We start from the raw sequence: 19,314 nt of genomic DNA on the forward strand, positions 1-19,314 counted from the left end.
CTCCTTGTACAATGTACTGCTATGGTAGATGTTAGAAAGTCACTTAATGTATCAGAAGAAATCTCTCTGCAGTCTTGGATTGACACTAACAGGCAACTGGGAGAACAACCAGTCAACATTGTAAGGAAATTCCTTGGAGGCCAAAAAAACCTACCCTTGCAAGATTATGTGACACGAGGATATATACTGATTGAACTTAGGGACCAATTCTTCTCTAAAATCCATATGAGGCTGAACTAAAAGTAAGTTTAATTTAAGCAATTAAGTTTATGAATTACAAAATGCTGGCTAGAATACTGGTAATCCCTTTAACTATTTTTTAATACATGTTTATTGTTTACCCCTTAAATTCAAATTATACCTAACAACACTTTAGGTAAGTATAAATTTATAAGTTTACACCTCAACTTCAAATTAACCTTTCTAATATTCTATACCTCATTTCCATTTCATATTAATCTAGGTTAAACCCAAAAAGGTCAACTAGGCGCCATATAACAAGGTTAGTGGTGTGCATAGTACTGCTATTGTGTACCCACTCACATCGAACTACCTGAGTAGTTCGTTGAACAAGCCATTATTTTTTCGAATAAATTAAATCTTTTTTTGGGAGAATTTTTGCGAGTCACCCTAATTGTATCTTATGTCTTATGTCTTATGTCCCACTAGTTGACAAAATATATATGAAAGGTTACAAGGAGCAACGACATTTCTTAACAGTTTAGATGTAAGTTTTAAACTTGCCTTAGTTTACCGTCAAGAATAGTATCATCAGGCTTCTCCGTGAATCCAAGACGCTCATAAACCGGCTGTAGGGCTAAAATCATGTAGTGTTTAAACTTGCCAAATCCAGGACTTCGTTTCAGCATGCTTTGCAGATATTTAAACCCACTGAACGCAGAAGCCCAAGGAATGTAGTCCAATTCTTTAGAGAGATATTTTGTTTGGTCCAAAGCTAGGGTATAGTCTAGAAGACCAGCTCTAGCAAGGTTAAACACATCATCAAGTATCTGAGCTCGATTCATCCTATGTATTGCTGTGTGTTCAATTGTTAGAACATCAGAGATTAGTTTCCAGTTCCGTGCATCATAGTTAACTCGGTAGAAACCGGTTTCTTGCACATTTGCGATCAAAGGTAGGTTCGGAAGAGCTGTGTCCTCTTGGATAGAAACATTAGTATTATCTGGATAAATCCACAGCTTGACTGAGGTATCATCCAACCCATCTGCAGTATTAGGTATCCCGTAGGAGATAGGAACATACCATGTATAGGATTCCTCTGCCGTAGAGTTAGGATTAATCAAGAACCTGTCCTGACTAAAGTGAAGTATGTTGTTCTCATAATCTCTTGAAACTGATATTACAGGGTAACCCATCTGTAGAGTCCACGTGTCCATTACAGCTTTGATTGTCATATTTAAGTCCAATGTACCATCTTCGTGTCCCGCATCTGCTAGAAATCTCCAAAGGGTATCCTAAGCAATGTATTAAGAATATAAGATTGGATGATTAAGACATCAAAACTGTATTTTTTATTTCATTATACAGTGAGAAGCAAAACAACTATGGAAGCTATGGAAGAAGAAGACGATATTATATATTATATTGTTAAAAGCTGCAAATAGTTTTACTATTTTATTTTAAAATCATTTATTGAGTTAAATTGGTCTGTTTGCACTGTCTAACGTTTTCTGGTTTTCACGGTTTGGTCGTTTTAGAGCCGAAATCTGAAAACATTTGAAAAACGTGGAAAGAAATCTAGATGCCCAGATTTCTGGGTTGGATTTAATTTGCAAATATGTTGTCATAACTCAAATATTTTAAAACGTAAAACAATAAATAAATTCAAGCATTTTTTTATAAAATAAAAGTTTTGGTGCAATCTACCTGGTTTGCATTTCCATATGCATTGGCTTGCAAATACCTTGTGACACCTTTGTTAAAAGTATTAATTTGCAAGAAGTTGGCCATCATGCGAATAACTGATGCTCCTTTTGCATAGGAAATACCATCAAATATTTCATTGATTTCATCTGGATTGTTTACAGGGATAGATATGGGATGAGAGGACTCTAAAATTTATTGATAAAGTTTGTTCTAAAAAATCTTTCGTTATAATCAGCTTTCTTGGAATCTATGAAAAAATAATATCACCATTTTTACTTAGACATTGGATAACACTGAACTTTTAAAGAAAATAAAAACCAAAAGAATATATGTTTCTTCTTTAAAATATTATCATTAAATTCCTAGTGCATCTAGCTCTAAGGCTGGTTGAACTGACTGCAGAATAAACCTGTCTAAAAGTTCAAGAATTAATATAATTTTCTTGCTCATTAAAGGGACAGTAAGCATAATTTCAAGTGACCCTCCGTACACATATAATAATGCCCTTAAAAGCTTTGTCTGATCAATGAATTACATATTCATGTTTATGTTTCTTTTAACTGATTATTTTCATTTGCAGATTGTCTGCAACGTCTTTTTTACTAATCTATTTGCCGACGAACTAGTTTTTTTAAAATAATCACCACATATCGAAACTTTAGTAAATGATTCCAACTTTGAACTAAAAAAGGCAGCTGCCTGGTTTCAGGCAAACCGTTTAACATTAAATGTCTCCAAGACAAAGTTTATGATATTTAGGAATAAAAATATGCGTTTTGATCCTAAGAACTGCAAATTAAAAATTGGAAATGAAATTCTGGAAAGAATAGGAACTGACTGTACAAATAAATATTTTAAATTTGCTGGACTCAAAATTGATGAATTCTTAAGTTGGGATTATCAAATAGAACATGTTTCAAATAAGATTGGTAGCTCAATTTTTGCTTTGAATCAGATTAAACACATTTTACCATTACACATTCGTCTACTAGTTTATAATGTGCACTTGTAAGGCCACATATCGAGTATGGAATAATAACATGGGGGGGAGGGGCGTAAAAAATGCTAAACTACAGAAAATCAAATCTTTGCAAAAAAGGGTAATTAGAGCAGTGAAAAATAATTCATTTAAAGCACATTTAGAACCAATATTCTTCAGATTAGAACTTCTAAATCTTGATGATACACATAAACTAGGTGTTCTATCTTTTATGCATAAATACTTTTATGAAAACCTTCCAGCTTCCTTCCATGATATGTTTAATTCTTTAGCTGAACCAAATAGAACAAAATCATATAAACTTGAGCGGGTTCTTTTTAAGACGCTAGAATATTTTCCTTCCGCTTTATTTCCAAAATTATGGAATTCGCTTGAATTAGAGCTTAAAGAAACTAAATCTGCAAAACTGTTTAAAAGAAAAATCTTCAAAAACTATTTAGATTATGCAAGCTATATCTGTAAAAAAATAACTGTTTTTCATGTGGATAAACTTAGTCTTTGCTATCTTCTTCACCCTGTAATTCATAAACATGATTCTAATATTGTATATTTTATATCAGAAGGATTCCTGCACTCTATATTCTCAGGCCAAAGAAGAATCTTGGCAGCTGGAATCTTGTCAACCCTCTTCTCAGTAAAAATGATGCGTGGAAGGATGCATGTTCTGCNTGTTACTGAAACAATCCCATTCAATAGTTACTGAAACAAAACCTTCCATCGTTACTGGGTTGGTCACTTTTGATACAGACTGATTGGAATGAATAGTTTTAAATTTTTTGTAAAATTTATGCTTTAAAAACAGTTTTTATAAATGTTTAGCACAAAATCATTTTTACAGAGTCGCATAATTTAATAGTTTTCATTGTAAAACTATTTCCCAGCCCCCACTAGGCGACATGAGAATCCCAAGTTAAAATAGTGTTTATGTTACCAAGATCTCCAAACCATTGATGCGCCAGTTCATGAGCAATGACAACAGCTACATATTCTCTTTCACTTAGGGAGGATACGCCTAGATTTATAAAACAAGTCAAATCAAGCATTGATCTCCATCTTATGTATATTTACGGATTAGTTTAATTTTTGTTCGATATCTCATAATTGGCATATCCTGTAGGGATCACTTTAATTGAGGGAGCATGTATTCATACAAAAATTCAAAAGCGCCCACAATGTATATCGAGATCAAGCGTCTAAAAAGTTGTTATCTAAGGTTAAAGAAAATATCAGTTTAAAGGCTTGGATCTCCAATAAAATAAATATAATTTCATTTGTAAACAAAAAGAATGTTTGTAAATGATTGCTTAAAATAAAACCTTTCGCTATTGCTTTTTTAAGTTCATCGTACTGAGCTGGAAACTATTGTATTATGGATATCGAGTTTAATGCCTGATCTCTATCCTTTGTTAATCTGCAGATTAATTTAATCTTTATTCGATATCCCGCATAGTAATCGTATCCCGTCAGGGGTTGAGAAGATCTTTGATCAGGAGATAATTAACTTAAATGAAGGTATTGAAAGTTTATTTTTTGTATATCCTCAAATCAAAAGTGCCCTAGTGGATATTGAGGTCAAGCAATCTTGATTAAGAGTAACCAACACAAATCCCAGTTCAAGAGGAATAGCTAAAATTAACATATTAAGCATTGATCCTCAAATTAAAAATGCCCGCGGTGGATATCGAGATCAAACGATCGGAATCTTAAATATCCAACAGAAAGTTCCCAGCTCAGAAAATACTGTTTAAATTCAGCCCGACTTGGAATCCCTTAATTATTAAATCTATGATTTATTCACCTTCTTGATACAGCAAAGCAGACTCTCTATAGGTGACAAGGCCCCAATTTTCCATTGCTCCAGCTCCAAAATCTAGAAAATACATTTTTATCACTGCATGAATCTTTTGTTTTGAACTATAAATAAAGGGTTACTCACAAACAATGAAACTGTAAGGACGACCTGTTTGGGAGTGTGTAGGTTTGTATGCCCGATCATAGCTTATGAAACACATTGCCCGTATTGACTCAAATTTTGATTTAATTAATTTGGTAGAAACACGGAAATGGTCTTAGCTTTAAATTTAAAATTTAAATTGCGTTGGTCAACTTATATATTAAGAATAAAAGATTTTTCACGAACTTGTGAGGAATCAATTTCAAGTAATAAATACGAATGTATTTTATAATTCTATGAAACATTTATATTAAGCATTTTTCGCCAAAATCAAAATTGACCATCGCAAATAGACTTTTGTGATAAAAAACGATAGTACGAGTGTTTTTTCTTCTTCTTAAAACATGTCATCAAAAGATCCGTCATTTCAAGCCATATACAACGGAAAACCCCATATTACAAAATAATAAAAAATAGCCAAGTTGGAACTGAAAAACTAGAGAAAACAGCTGATTTTTTGTTTTCTCTTTTTTCCACTTTAATGCTTCTAGATCGCATGTTATTAAATATATTTTTACAAACCTTTTACTACTTAGAATTAGGCTTTGCAAGACGTATCTTTTGATATCCATACCGACATAGTTTGAAGAAATTAAAAATGTGTAACTGGTTTTTCGGCCCCAAATAGTCATTTGCGATGGTCAGTTTTGATTTTATCGAAAAATGCTTTTTTTTTAAATTGCCTTGCTTACTTCAGTTGTGTTTAATGAAAATGCTTCAACCTTATTACATATATTGTCAGTCAAAGCTGGGTTCACAAACTATGCAGCAATAGAAAGGTTAAAATTGAAGTCTTAGATGATTTACTGAATGGTTTTGGAAGAAAGAAACAAGTTTACAGGCGTTTAGTCGTCTCTTGAGATATAGTTCTTTGTTGGGTAACTATTATTAACTCAGGTTGGACGTCTAGAACATATAATCATTTCATTTCTTGACAGATAATACTAATTTTAGTATTCGAGTCAAAAATGTGTCTATTCATGCTAAGACTATGTATTATTTTTAGTGTTGATTGCATTGCATTTTGTCTTGGGTAATAAATAAAATTGTAGAAATTATATACCTCAAGTTTAGCGATCTCTAAACTATATAATTAATAAAAGCAAAAAGTTGGCAAAAAGTGAGAAAAATTTCAAAAAAACGATTTCATTGTCCACCAACTGTCCGACAATACAAGACATACGTAATGTGTGTTTTTCTTATGTTTTTCAAGATTTCTACATTTATATGGTGTCTGTAAAAAGTACAGTTGCTGATGTATAACTTATATAGCCCTAGTTATCAGCCGATTTTTTAAAACATTAAAAGCGTTATACGTTAAACAAAACATATTTGTTTGTTTTGGCTTGTCGGGTTGTTGGCCAATGGCCAATGGGCCCCAAAATTAGTCCATGTTGACCATCTGCCGCCCTCAAAATAAATAAACGAATTTTTTTAAACCTGGAATAGCTATCATATCTTGTTTGGGTAGAGGGAAGGGTGTATCGAAATATTCTTCATAATATTTAAGAATTTTAGGTCCAACTTCGGCAGCATAGGCGGTCTGCTCGTACAGGTCAGAGCGGGACCAAATCCTGAAAATGTAAACAATTATTTAAAATATACTAAAGCTCTTTGCTCAAATTTATTATATTTGTATATTTGTATGTATATATTTGTTAGCTATAGCCAAACGGCTCGACCAAAACAGCAAGCAAAAAAAAATCTGTTCAAAATTCGATTTGTTCAAAAATTTCACAGGTAACGCCGTGAAAAGTAAATATGAAGTGTCAATTTTTAACATGAAATCAGTGACAGTTTTAAAGCTTTTTGTTTATTGAAACACCCATTACTTAAACATTTTTGAAGTAAAGCGAAAGTAAAATTCAATGTCTTTTAGTAATAATTAAAAATAATTTATTAATAGAAAAATAAAAAAATGCCTACTCGTTAAAAAACCTGTAGAGCATATTTGTTATTAATTGATACCAAAAACAGAACAGTTCAAAAATGCTTTAAAAATGATTTTTCTTTAAGAAACAAATTATACACTTTGTACAGTTTTATATTATTTTCATCAAAATTTAAATAATACCTATTCCAAAATGATTACAAAATTTAGCAAAAAAAGCATGCAAAATGCGTGAAAACAAATGTAACAAAAGTTGATGCAAAATGTAGCAAAATTTAATGAAAAATATTACAAAAGTTGATGCAAAATGTAGTAAAATTTAATGAAAAATATTGCAAAAGTTGATGCAAAAGGTAGCAAAAATTGATGAAAAATATTACAAAAGTTGATGCAAAATGTAGTAAAATTTAATGAAAAATGTAGCAAAAGTTGATATAAAATGTAACAGAAGTTAATGCAAAATGTGGCAAAAGTTGGTGCGAAATGTAGTAAAGGTTGCTGCAAAATGTAGCAGAAAATGATGCAAAATGCAGCAAAAGTAAATGCAAAATCTAGCAAAATTAAAGCAAAATATAGCAAAAGTTGATGCTAGACATAGCAAAAGTTGATGCAAAATGGAGCAAAAGTTGATGATAACGTAGCAAAATTTTATGCAAAATCTAGCAAAGTTGAAGCAAAATATAGCAAAAGTTTATGTAAAATGTAGGAAAACGAATAAACCTGAATATGACTCCATTCCCGACATCCTCTGATTCCCTGAATACAAAGTCACTTACAACAAACGCAACCAGATAAGTTGACATCTTCAGTGATTCCTAAAATTAAAATACTTTTCTTCAAAGGAATTGAGTCTTTACCACAAACTCGAATTTTCAAATCCATATAACTTTGGAAAATATTGGCATAAGCCTTTGATATTTCAAACTTTGATAATTTAATCAAAGACAATTCAAAGTTTGAAATATTTAAGATATACTACATTAAGTCAAAAAGATATTGGGATTTGAAAATCAGAGTTTGTGGCAAAGACTCAATTCCTTTGATGTTGATGAGGATTCAAACCTCAAAGAGTTAATAAAGTAAGTGTTTGATAAATATATATTTGGGTCTGTTTTGACCATCTTCAGTTCTTGAAATCTGTTCCTTTCATGAAGATTTATATTATATAGTCTTATTTAAATTAGAGATGTTTTTTATTACCACGATAAAAGAAAGAAAACCTATTTAATAAGCTTGCAGATTTGGACAGTTAACGAACTCTGATGAACATTGTGTTTTTGATTGTATTCATAGTTTAGGTCTATTGGTTCAATAGACCTATTTAAGAATTAATAGATTTTATAAACTAGATCTTACCTCAAAATTATCCCAAACATATCCTTCAACGTTCATATCAGTAGTTTCTTGAATGGGCATGTTGCTAAACATTTAACAAAATTAAATTATGAATTTGAATTTATATGAACAGTGTTTTCTCTTGAAAAATTGGTGTTGTACTTAATTGAGAAAAAAATGACGTTTTAAACCAATTGATAATATTAAAGGAATTGAGTTTTTGCCACAAACTTGCATTTTCTAACCCCTATATCTTTGCAACCTGATGACGTAAACCTTTAATATTTTAACTTAGACTATTTGATCTTACAGAATTATTATTGATTATTAATTTTCTCACTAATCTATTATTAGATATGTAATAAGAAAGAGGAGGCAGAAAGGGGGGGATGGGGCGCTGGTGAGGTTTTTAATAAAATGAATGTTTATCGCCTAAAAAAATACTACTTTTCAATTTAGAACTAACCTAATAGAAGTCATATTAATGCTTCTACCAAGATGAACTTTAAATATTGCTTTCATCGCTGGTTCATCAAAACAAGGAAAAGCACGTCGAGCTGATGTTGTCTCAAACTAAATATTATGTAATAAATAAGACACTTCCAAAAATCCTTTGGCGCGAAATTTCTTCTGGAATTTTTGTCGTCTTCGCATCCTTGAACTCATTTCTGGATTGTTCAGCAAATTAACCCATCCAACATCACAGAACAAATCCCTTCTTCAGCTTAAAACTTAAAATTCCCCCCTCAATTCCTCATATTCCTCATATTCTCTGACATTTCAATCTAAAATTACTAATAATACGAAAAAACTGTGATCTTTTTTAAAATTTTGAGATGACAGACATGGCCTCCTCAACGAGTAATTATTATAAAATACAGTTTCGATTTAACTTAGGCAAATATGGCTAAAAAGACTTTTTAATTATCCTCATTTGTTTTTGTGAGAATTTAGTAATTTAACAAATTTTACTAATTGTCTACCTGTGTCGTGGCCAACCATTTTGTTTTTCCATCTGAGTCGATGTAACTGCTTCTGTAAAATCCTAAAACAAAATTTAAAAATTAATTCACCCCTGTAATATGTTCAACTTGTCTTATCTTATCTCCTAAACGTCAGATTTTGTACTGGATCATTACAATTTATGCAACTTATTTTCATCTATATAATAAAGCACTTTGCCCACAACTCCATTTATATATGTAAGCAATAACTGGCCAAACGGCTGGAACAAAATGACTGAATTTTTTTGAAGTAACCCATGGCTACACTGCTGATGTGGTGTAACACAGGCTAAAAAATCTAAATATTTTTTTTTCAAAAATCAATTCTTTTAATAAAAAATTCCCTTTTTAAATTCTACGGGCAACGCCAGGCATTCCAGATAGTATATCTAACAATTCTAAATTTTATCATTTTTATTTCTAAAACTTAACAAAAACTGCGAGTCTGAATTATTTACAGAATGACAGGACAGAACTCAAGAACGATAAAAATTAACATTTAGTTTTTCCAACATTTTAGCAATTCATCAACAGGAAAATCTGGAGAAATATAATTTATGAAGAAAAATATACACAGTAACACAAGTAACATTTAACATTTAAAGGATAGGAGGATAGAAGTTTCTCCATATATAGTATTCTAGTTTGGGAGCCCAGTGATGCCCAAATTACTCATAGTTACTCCCGCCGTTTACCCGCACTTGGTTGTAAATTACGATTTCTGCTATTTTTCCCGATAATTAATTCGACCAAATTAGAATCTCAAAACCTAACTAAGAGCATTCCCGTGGGTCTCCAAGTTCCCAAATCAATTTGAGGCAAACCAGTCCTGAGTTATGATCGGAGAAACAAACAGACAGACAAACAGAGATTACACCTTTACTCTAATTTTTGGTTTCTTATTTTAGACATTTTACCTGCAGTGGCTGTTTTAATAAAGGTATTTTAGACATTTTACTTGCAGTGGCTGTATTAATAAAGGTATTTTAGACATTTTACTTGCAGTGGCTGTATTAATTAAGGTATTTTAGACATTTTACTTGCAGTGGCTGTATTAATAAAGATATTTTAGACATTTTTCCTGCAGTGGCTGTTTTAATAAAGGTATTTTAGACATTTTACCTGCAGTGCCTGTATTAATAAAGGTATTTTAGACATTTTACCTTTAGTGGCTGTGTTAATAAAGGTATTTTAGACATTTTACCTTCAGTGTCTGTGTCAATAAAGGTATTTTAGACATTTTACCTGCATTGGCTGTATTAATAAAGGTATATTAGACATTTTACCTGCAGTGGCTGTATTAATAAAGGTATTTAAGACATTTTACCTACAGTGGCTGTATTAATAAAGGTGTTTTACACATTTCACCTGCAGTGGCTGTATTAGTAAAGGTATTTTAGACATTTTACTTGCAGTGGCTGTATTAATAAAGGTATTTTAGACATTTTACCTGCAGTGGCTGTATTAATAAAGGTATTTAAGACATTTTACCTGCAGTGGCTGTATTAATAAAGGTATTTTAGACATTTTACCTGCAGTGGCTGTTTTAATAAAGGTATTTTAGACATTTTACCTGCAGTGCCTGTATTAATAAAGGTATTTTAGACATTTTTCCTTCAGTGGCTGTGTTAATAAAGGTATTTTAGACATTTTACTTGCAGCGGCTGTATTAATCAAGGTATTTTAGACATTTTACCTGCAGTGGCTGTATTAATAAAGGTATTTTAGACATTTTATTTGCAGTGGCTGTATTAATAAAGGTATTTTAGACATTTTACTTGCAGTGGCTGTGTTAATAAAGGTATTACTATTAAAGTAAAATAAAATGACCCTTAATAAAAAGAGTTAAACACCGCTAGTCGTTTGAGCATAAATGAATATAACATTTTTTTCTGTCTTAAAATTAATAATTTTAACTGGTGACGGGTGGGTCACTGGTTACTCTGTAAAAGTGACTTGTGAAATTCAACGTCAAAAAGGCCCAAGTTTCAAGATAAAAAACGACAGTTCTTAATAATTGTTACCAAGCAAAAGGTGTAAAGGGTACACTATTGTGAATCGGACATGCGGAGGGGCCACTTGAAATTACAGTTATTTTGAAACCAGATTAGATTTGGATGAATTTTGTGTGGACTATGGTCGTAGAGGAAGATTCAAATATTACTGTATATTCCATGTTGCACCTGTAAGTTCGTTGTTGAGAAACCCAGTAAAAGAGATATGAACGATGTATGTTCCTGGCTCTAAGCTGTTTACCAGGTTTATTGTATAGAACTGTCTCTCATCATCATATGTATGTCCTGCTATCTATAAAGTTTTAAAATGAAACTTTTAAATTTTTCTTCTAAAATTTATGAATATCCTAATCTATATGTCTGCTTTCTTTTTACACTTAAAATCTTGTAACTTTTATCTATTTATGTATATATTCATTTTTCAATGATTTTTTTTTATAATTTCAAATTGAATCTAGTTTTTCCTTAAAAGTCTGGGTTTAAGGGGATAACTAAAAAAAAGGTTGAAATCTTATACTCACAGGATGGTCTGTGTTTGAAGACACCTCGACAGTTTCTTCTTCTATAACAATATCATAAATATGAACTGTTAAACTGTCTGTAGGCTCAAGTACATTAACCTTCAGAAAATCCATTTTTTAGAGACGAAAATAAAATCAAGATGTTTTGCTAAATCAATTTTGATTAATTTCATGTTTTTTCCAAATTGTCGTTTATTGAATACTTTAGTTTTGTAAGTGTGAATATTTGATAAATCACAAAGAAATTGAGTCGTAGCCAGAAACTCTGGTCTTTGAAAAACCTAAATCAAAGTTTCAAATATCAAAGGTTTACTCCATCAGGATGCAAAGATGGGGATCAGTGAATTAGAGTTTGTGGCAAAGACTCAATACCTATAAAAACTATTTCATCCAAAAACAGTTTTTGTAGTTCTTTTTTAGGCGTTTAACATTTCTTTAAGATTTTCATTATTTATTCAAACATGAAACAACAAGCTCTTTGATATTTCTAATTTTATGATTTAATATTTTCAACAAATCGTTTGATATTTCTAACAAATTGTTCAATATTTCCAACGTATTGTTATAGATATTAATAACAAAATGGATCCCTGAATATCTACATGTCCTGTGATAGTAAAGTCCTCTGGGTCTAAATGTGGAACCAGATAAACATTGTAAACTTCAGGCAGAACTGTTTTTGGTAACCTAGATACAGGGAGAAACTCAGGTCGAAACAAATAATTTTTTTTTTGCGCTATGTCAAATTTTGACCCTGGCAGAAGATATATGCAAGAAAAACGATCCAAAAATGATGCAAATAAGATGCATACACAATGCAAAAACGATGCAAAAACGATCCAAAAACGACTGAAAACGATCCAAAAACGACTGAAAACGATCCAAAAACGACTGAAAACGATCCAAAAACGACTGAAAACGATCCAAAAACGACTGAAAACGGTCCAAAAACGATACAAAAACGATTCAAAAACGATGCAAAAACGAACATGTCGGTAAAACAGTAAAAGGACAGTTTTTTCATATTTTTGGATGAAGATATTGATCGGTTTAAAAAAGCAAACTTTAGCATAATAAAATGTGAAATCTTGGAAGTTTTTCTTTTTTAGTGAGGACAAAAGTGCACAAAAGAAGAAGCTTAATGCGACTGTAAAGGAAAAATGAAAGGGTGTATTGTATGAAACCTGAGAATCTCAGGAGTTAAACGATACACATCTATCTGATGTTCCTGTCTCGTGAAATTGATATAAAACTGTGTCATAGGAATTGAGTCTTTGTAACAAACTCCAATTTTCTGACCCCTATATCTTTGCCGGCCAATGTCGTCGATATTAGATATTTCAAACTATAATTCTGTTGGATCAAATAATCTGAGTTTGAAATATTAAAGGTTTGTACCATCACCAAACACTCAATTCCTTTATTTGAAAATTTATATACATGCAATTTTGTTCAAAAGTTGTAGTATTAAACAGATCATATTCAACAAATACGCAACCAATCTGAAAACGACGATATCCTACAGGAGCCTGAGAATCTCAGGTTTGCTCCTATTATTATTATTTTTTTTATTTTGTATTTTGATAGATATAATTGATAATTTACTTACATCACCAGAACTTCAGCTAATGGCAGTGCAGTATCATTATCACGTGATACAGACGGAAATCACGTGACCAGCATACTGCACTGCCATTGGCTGAAGTTCTGGTGATGGAATACAGACGATAGGACGATAGGATATATTTAGAGAAAATGTTCGAAGAAGTATCCAATTCGACAGAAAACATTTCGAAATGAAACACATTTTTTCACTATCAGAATATAAGAATATATAAGATTCATAAAAATGTTTAGATAGTTTTCTCAACAATTTTTCAAATTTCAGCTAAAGTTTTGCCTTATGTCAAGTTAACATTTTTTCTCTCTAAATTTCTATCAAAATGTTCGTCATAACGTTTGACATTTTTTAATAATGTACTGATATAAATATTTAAAAACTGGTAACGGTATTTAACAAAAGCAACACTCAACATTTTCATTATATAACCTAAACAACTTTCCAAAAAAGTGGAGTTCTTTTTCGGTGATAGTTTTAAACAACAGAAATATCAAAAATATAGATTTTTTTGCAAGAAAATAACCTAATGTCCAGATTGTCCTCTGTGACCTCGAAATGTCCTTCCTATAAAGAAAACTGTATTAAAGGAACATAGGCATAGTTTCTAATTCCAAGTGTATATTGTTTCAAGAGTAATATACAATTTACAATTTACAACAGTGAAGTTTTTCAACTTTTAATAATTTTTGCTAAGAACTTCCAACTGAAAAGTATCTATTTACATTCAGAATATTCTTTCCATATATTTTTTAACAGAACTTATCACTTTTAACATTCAAATATAGTATTTAAATTAATGTTGATAAGGAATTTATGACAAATTCAAAATTTTGAAAAAGATTAGTTCATGTTCGATCATGAAAACTTTTTTAGTGGATTTTCTAGGTTGTGAAAACAGGAAGAATTTCAAGTTGCCCCTCGGCCCTCCCTCCCCTCCCCCTACACGCATACAGTGTAGAAGCTACAGGCAGATAAGGGTTTAATGATAAGATTCTATTGTATAGATGAGGGGAGGTTATTTGTTGGAGTTGAGAAAATTTTTGAAATCATATACAGGCATTTTAATTTAAATTTCTGGTTAAATTTTGTAAACCAATTTACGCACATACTTAGAAGTTATACATAGTAAAAACGTCTCATTGGTTTTTTAAACGTTACCAGCCAGTCTCTCCTTTTGAAAGTGTGCTGAACATTGAGAGAACACAGGCATTATATACCAGGGGGGGGGTTGGAAAATATACATCCAGGGGTCATTGAACCTGATATTGTGCTGAATCTGAGTTGGTTAGTTTACATTTCCATTTTCCTGAATCTACCCCCTCCACCATAGAGATAAAGGTCAGATTGCACCTAATGAAGGAGAAGGGGAGAGCAATTATACAATATTTACGACTTTTTGTTTATTATTTTCTTCAAATTTCTCACCAGCTGTTGTCCAGTGTTATTTCTCGATTCAAATCTGAGCCTGGAGCAGAAATCAATAATATTCTAAAACTATTATTATCATATTTTTTTGTGTTTTTTCTTATACAACTTTGAAACAAGATGATTAAGAGGTTTCTGCTTTCCTTGCTGCTCTGACCAAACATTGGCAGATAAATGTTTCCAACTGCATTCTGTAATCTTAAAAATATAAAAAAAAAACATTTAAAATGTAAATAAATTATGAAAAAATAGCGAATAGTGGGGGTATTAAAACAGTATTAAAACACTACTTAAAAATAAATTCAGAACATCATTTCTTTTGACATTTAACTATTTGATAAGATGACACTCTATGCAAAGATGCCAATGTCTAATTTAAACCTTTGACTGATCAAGGTTGTCAGACTTCTTCTTATTAATCTAAGAAAACGCTCTTGTTTTATAAAAATTAATATTCATTTTCTAGAACTGGAAGTACATTTTTTTGCAAACCGCTTTTAACGTAAAATATTCGGTAATGTCAAGAAACACAAGTAATTAATTAGCGTTGTTGAGTTCACAAAATAATCAGTGTACACAACGCGTTTTACAAGAATTTAAGTTGTTTTCAAGAGAATTAAACACAGTGCCCTCTTTACTCGATGAACAGTCAAAATTTTAAAGTGCATCATTGTGATAAAATGTAAAAGTTTAATACCTTTCCCGACGGTCTACCACAAGACAAGGTTAAACTGTTCCCATCTTCTCTTCTATCCTGGAGAAAAGGAGAATCCCTGTTTTAAAATCAATTCTAATTAAATATTCGATTTTGTAGGTGAAATTGAACTTAAGCCAATTACTAGTTTGAAATTATCATGTTTGAGGCTACACAAAATGTCTATGGGAGTTAGTAAGGTAAAAACAGAACTATGGGTGTTAGAACAATTTAAAATTAACCCTCTTTAAAAACAAATGCATAATTATCTAAATAAGGGTCAAGACCTCGATGTAAATGTTCTTTATACAAGAGTGAAAATAGTCAAAGCACCATGACCGTTGGTTTTACTTTAGCAACTGTACTTAACTGTTAAACTACTAGTCAAAGCACCATGACCGTTGGTTTTACTTAAACAACTGTACTTAACTGTCAAACTACTAGTCAAAGCACCATGACCGTTGGTTTTACTTAAACAACTGTACTTAACTGTAAAACTAATAATCAAAGCACCATGACCGTTGGTTTTACTTAAACAACTGTACTTAACTGTCAAAGTAATAGTCAAAGCACCATGACCGTTGGTTTTACTTAAACAACTGTACTTAACTGTCAAACTATATCATGCTTGTTCGTCAGATCATTCACATTTTATATTACTGTCATTTCTGCAAATTATGGTTTCGAAGTTGTAACTTAATTCTTATTTTTGAATATTTTCTTAAACCAGGGAAAATGAATAAAAAAATGTCAAACCAGACTTAAATATTGTATTATATATTATATTATATTAAGAATTATATGATCATTACTTTTGTAAATATTTAGAATTGTTCCTAGGTGTAAAAGAGACCGGTGCATCGGGGAATTTTCTAAAAAAATTAGAAAAATATTAAATATTAAATTTTTTTAAATTCTTTCCTTAAACATTCAATAAAAGGGATGTAAGTGAAATTTAAAAGGGAAATTAACTGTATAGAATTAGCTAGGGTTACCTTGATACGATTACATTAACATTCTCTTTAAGTAGAAAAAGCACTGTGTACTATAACAGCTGTTTAATCATATCTTACAAAATTATTGTTTATCTTACATACAACATTAATTTCTAGGTTATTAAGTACAAACTGTCGTCACATGTACAAGAATATGAATATGTACACATAGATTAATTAAAATTACAGATAGGACACTAGATGTCGTCTTTTCAAGATTGGGATGAAACTCGTTCACAATAACCCTAAGGCAGAAGCCCATGTCGGCGTAGAAATACAAGACAGAGAGAGGCTATTCTATGCCGACTGTGCGAAACTCCTTTGGGCTTTTGCCTTATGGTTATTGTTAACGAGTTTTATCCAAATCTTGAAAAGGCGACATTTATATAACATCCTGTTATTTTGATTAATCTATGATAAATATGTACAAGAATGTAGAGAAGTGCAAGAATGGAGAGCTGTATTAGAATATAGAAATGTTCAAGAATGTAGAGATTACAATAATGCAGAGATGTACAAGAATGTAGAGATGTACAAGAATGTAAAGATGTACAATAATGTAGAGGTGTACATGAATGTAGAGATGTACAAGAATGTAGAGATGTACAAGAATGTAGAGGTGTACATGAATGTAGAGATGTACAATGATGTAGAAATGATTCGGATTCATTTGAGACATATCAAACTTTTTAAAGATCTGTAAATCCTGAGTTTGAGCGCAAATTCGACGTTCAAAACTCCTACTTTGGGGGTGAATGGATACGTTTCAGAATAAGCTTTTTTAAATTATGAAATAACGACAACGAAAAATAAAGTGAACATTATACAGTAATCTTATCAGATGGTTAGGAACAAATTTCTCAAAAGAAATTTGTCAATAAATCAATGCTAAAATCGATTATTTCGTTTTTATTATTATATTGAATTTCATAACTTCTTTGAATTTATTCGCAGATTTCTTCAAATTCTTTAAATGTCGTCTTTTCAATAATAATTCTAAAAAATCTTCTAAATCTTTGTGAATAATGAGAAACCATAATAATGAGACAATAGAACCTAATAATTGAACAAGATTACTTATTTCCGATGATAAGATTAATTTTTATTTTGAAAACGCATCCACCCCCAAAGTAGGAGTTCGTCGAATTTGCGCTCAAACTCAGGATTTACAGATCTTTAAAAAGTGTTATATGTCTCGAATGAATCCGAAAGAAGTTTTCCACAACACTGCATACTCAACTACCTTACATAGTCGGTCACTCCTTTAATTCTTATTTTTGATGGGACTTTCTTTCAAGCATGCAAAGTTTCATACTTGTTTAATATTTTCTTAAATTAGGGTAAATGAATAAAAATATGTCAAACCAGACTTAAATATTGTATTATATTATATTATATTAGGAATTATATCATCATTATTTTTGTAAATATTTAGAATTGTTCCTAGGTGTAAAAGAGACCGGTGCATCGGGGAATTTTCTAAAAAAATTAGAAAAATATTAAATATTAAATATTAAATTTTTTTAAATTCTTTCCTTAAACATTCAATAAAAGGGATGTAAGTGAAATTTAAAAGGGAAATTAACTGTATAGAATTAGCTAGGGTTACCTTGATACGATTACATTAACATTCTCTTTAAGTAGAAAAAGCACTGTGTACTATAACAGCTGTTTAATCATATCTTACAAAATTATTGTTTATCTTACATACAACATTAATTTCTAGGTTATTAAGTACAAACTGTCGTCACATGTACAAGAATATGAATATGTACACATAGATTAATTAAAATTACAGATAGGACACTAGATGTCGTCTTTTCAAGATTGGGATGAAACTCGTTCACAATAACCCTGAGGCAGAAGCCCATGTCGGCGTAGAAATACAAGACAGAGAGAGGCTATTCTATGCCGACTGTGCGAAACTCCTTTGGGCTTTTGCCTTATGGTTATTGTTAACGAGTTTTATCCAATCTTGAAAGGCGACATTTAACATCTTGTTATTTTAATTAATCTATGATGAATATGTTCAAGAATGTTTAAGAATGTAGCGATGTACAAGAGTGTAGAGAAGTGCAAGAGTGTAGAGAAGTGCAAGAATGGAGAGCTGTATAAGAATGTAGAAATGTTTAAGAATGTAGAGTTTACAATAATGCAGAGATGTACAATGATGTAGAGGTGTACATGAATGTAGAGATGTACAATAATGTAGAGATGTACAAGAATGTAGAGATGTACAAGAATGTAGAGATGTACAATAATGTAGAGGTATACAAGAATGTAGAGATGTACAATAATGTAGAGGTGTACATGAATGTAGAGATGTACAAGACTTTAGAGATGTACAAGAATGTAGAGATGTACAATAACGTAGAGGTGTACATGAATGTAGAGATGTACAATGATGTAGAGCTGTACAAGAATGTAGAGATGCACAAGAATGTAGAGATGTACAAGAATGCAGAGCTGTAAAAAAATGTAGAGATGTACACGAATAGAGCTACAAGAATAAAGATTTATAAAAATGTAGAGCTTTACAATAATGTAGAGCTGTAAAAGAATGTAAAGTTGTGCAAGAATGTAGAAATGTATAAGAATGTAGAGATGTACAAAAATGTAGAGATGTACAAGAATGTTGAGATGTAAAAGAATGTAGAGCTGTACAAGAATATAGAGAAGTACAAAAATGTAGAGATGTACAAGAATGTAGATATGTACAAGAATGTAGAGATGTAAAAGAATGTAGAGCTGTACAAGAATATAGAGAAGTACAAAAATGTAGAGATGTACAAGAATGTAGATATGTACAAGAATGTAGAGTTGTAGATCTGCAAAAAGAAAAACATCAAAATACAGTGTTTCCTCTGACTAACCTGATTCCTAGTAAAGGAGATATTAAAGAGAAGAATATGAACCCTCTTCTCATTCTTGCAGCTCAGATTATACTGGGTTATGTTTATATTAATCCACAG

At 31.2% G+C, this 19,314-nt stretch overlaps 1 protein-coding gene across 1 annotated transcript in view; it reads right to left on the minus strand.

Annotated features, from left to right (window-relative positions):
- LOC111707409 (aminopeptidase Ey) overlaps window positions 1-19,296 on the minus strand; it is a 24,900-nt gene extending 5,604 nt beyond the window's left edge. Inside the window, exons 1-20 of the mRNA XM_023480513.1 lie at window positions 19,216-19,296; window positions 17,786-17,821; window positions 15,351-15,426; window positions 14,797-14,851; window positions 14,654-14,693; window positions 14,488-14,578; window positions 13,752-13,792; window positions 12,198-12,294; window positions 11,608-11,706; window positions 11,255-11,378; window positions 9,051-9,112; window positions 8,534-8,640; window positions 8,089-8,152; window positions 7,453-7,547; window positions 6,282-6,415; window positions 4,686-4,757; window positions 3,784-3,899; window positions 2,250-2,406; window positions 1,888-2,072; window positions 745-1,475 (exon numbers count right to left, since the gene is read on the minus strand). Of these exons, the coding sequence (XP_023336281.1) occupies window positions 745-1,475; window positions 1,888-2,072; window positions 2,250-2,406; window positions 3,784-3,899; window positions 4,686-4,757; window positions 6,282-6,415; window positions 7,453-7,547; window positions 8,089-8,152; window positions 8,534-8,640; window positions 9,051-9,112; window positions 11,255-11,378; window positions 11,608-11,706; window positions 12,198-12,294; window positions 13,752-13,792; window positions 14,488-14,578; window positions 14,654-14,693; window positions 14,797-14,851; window positions 15,351-15,426; window positions 17,786-17,821; window positions 19,216-19,268 (2,435 nt within the window). The 5' untranslated portion in view covers window positions 19,269-19,296. The remainder of the gene's footprint in view (window positions 1-744; window positions 1,476-1,887; window positions 2,073-2,249; window positions 2,407-3,783; window positions 3,900-4,685; window positions 4,758-6,281; window positions 6,416-7,452; window positions 7,548-8,088; window positions 8,153-8,533; window positions 8,641-9,050; window positions 9,113-11,254; window positions 11,379-11,607; window positions 11,707-12,197; window positions 12,295-13,751; window positions 13,793-14,487; window positions 14,579-14,653; window positions 14,694-14,796; window positions 14,852-15,350; window positions 15,427-17,785; window positions 17,822-19,215) is intronic.
- Between the last annotated feature and the right edge of the window lie 18 nt (window positions 19,297-19,314).

The sequence above is a fragment of the Eurytemora carolleeae genome, unplaced genomic scaffold (genome assembly GCF_000591075.1).
Source record: "Eurytemora carolleeae unplaced genomic scaffold, Eaff_2.0 scaffold272, whole genome shotgun sequence".
Lineage (NCBI taxonomy): Eukaryota > Metazoa > Arthropoda > Copepoda > Calanoida > Temoridae > Eurytemora > Eurytemora carolleeae.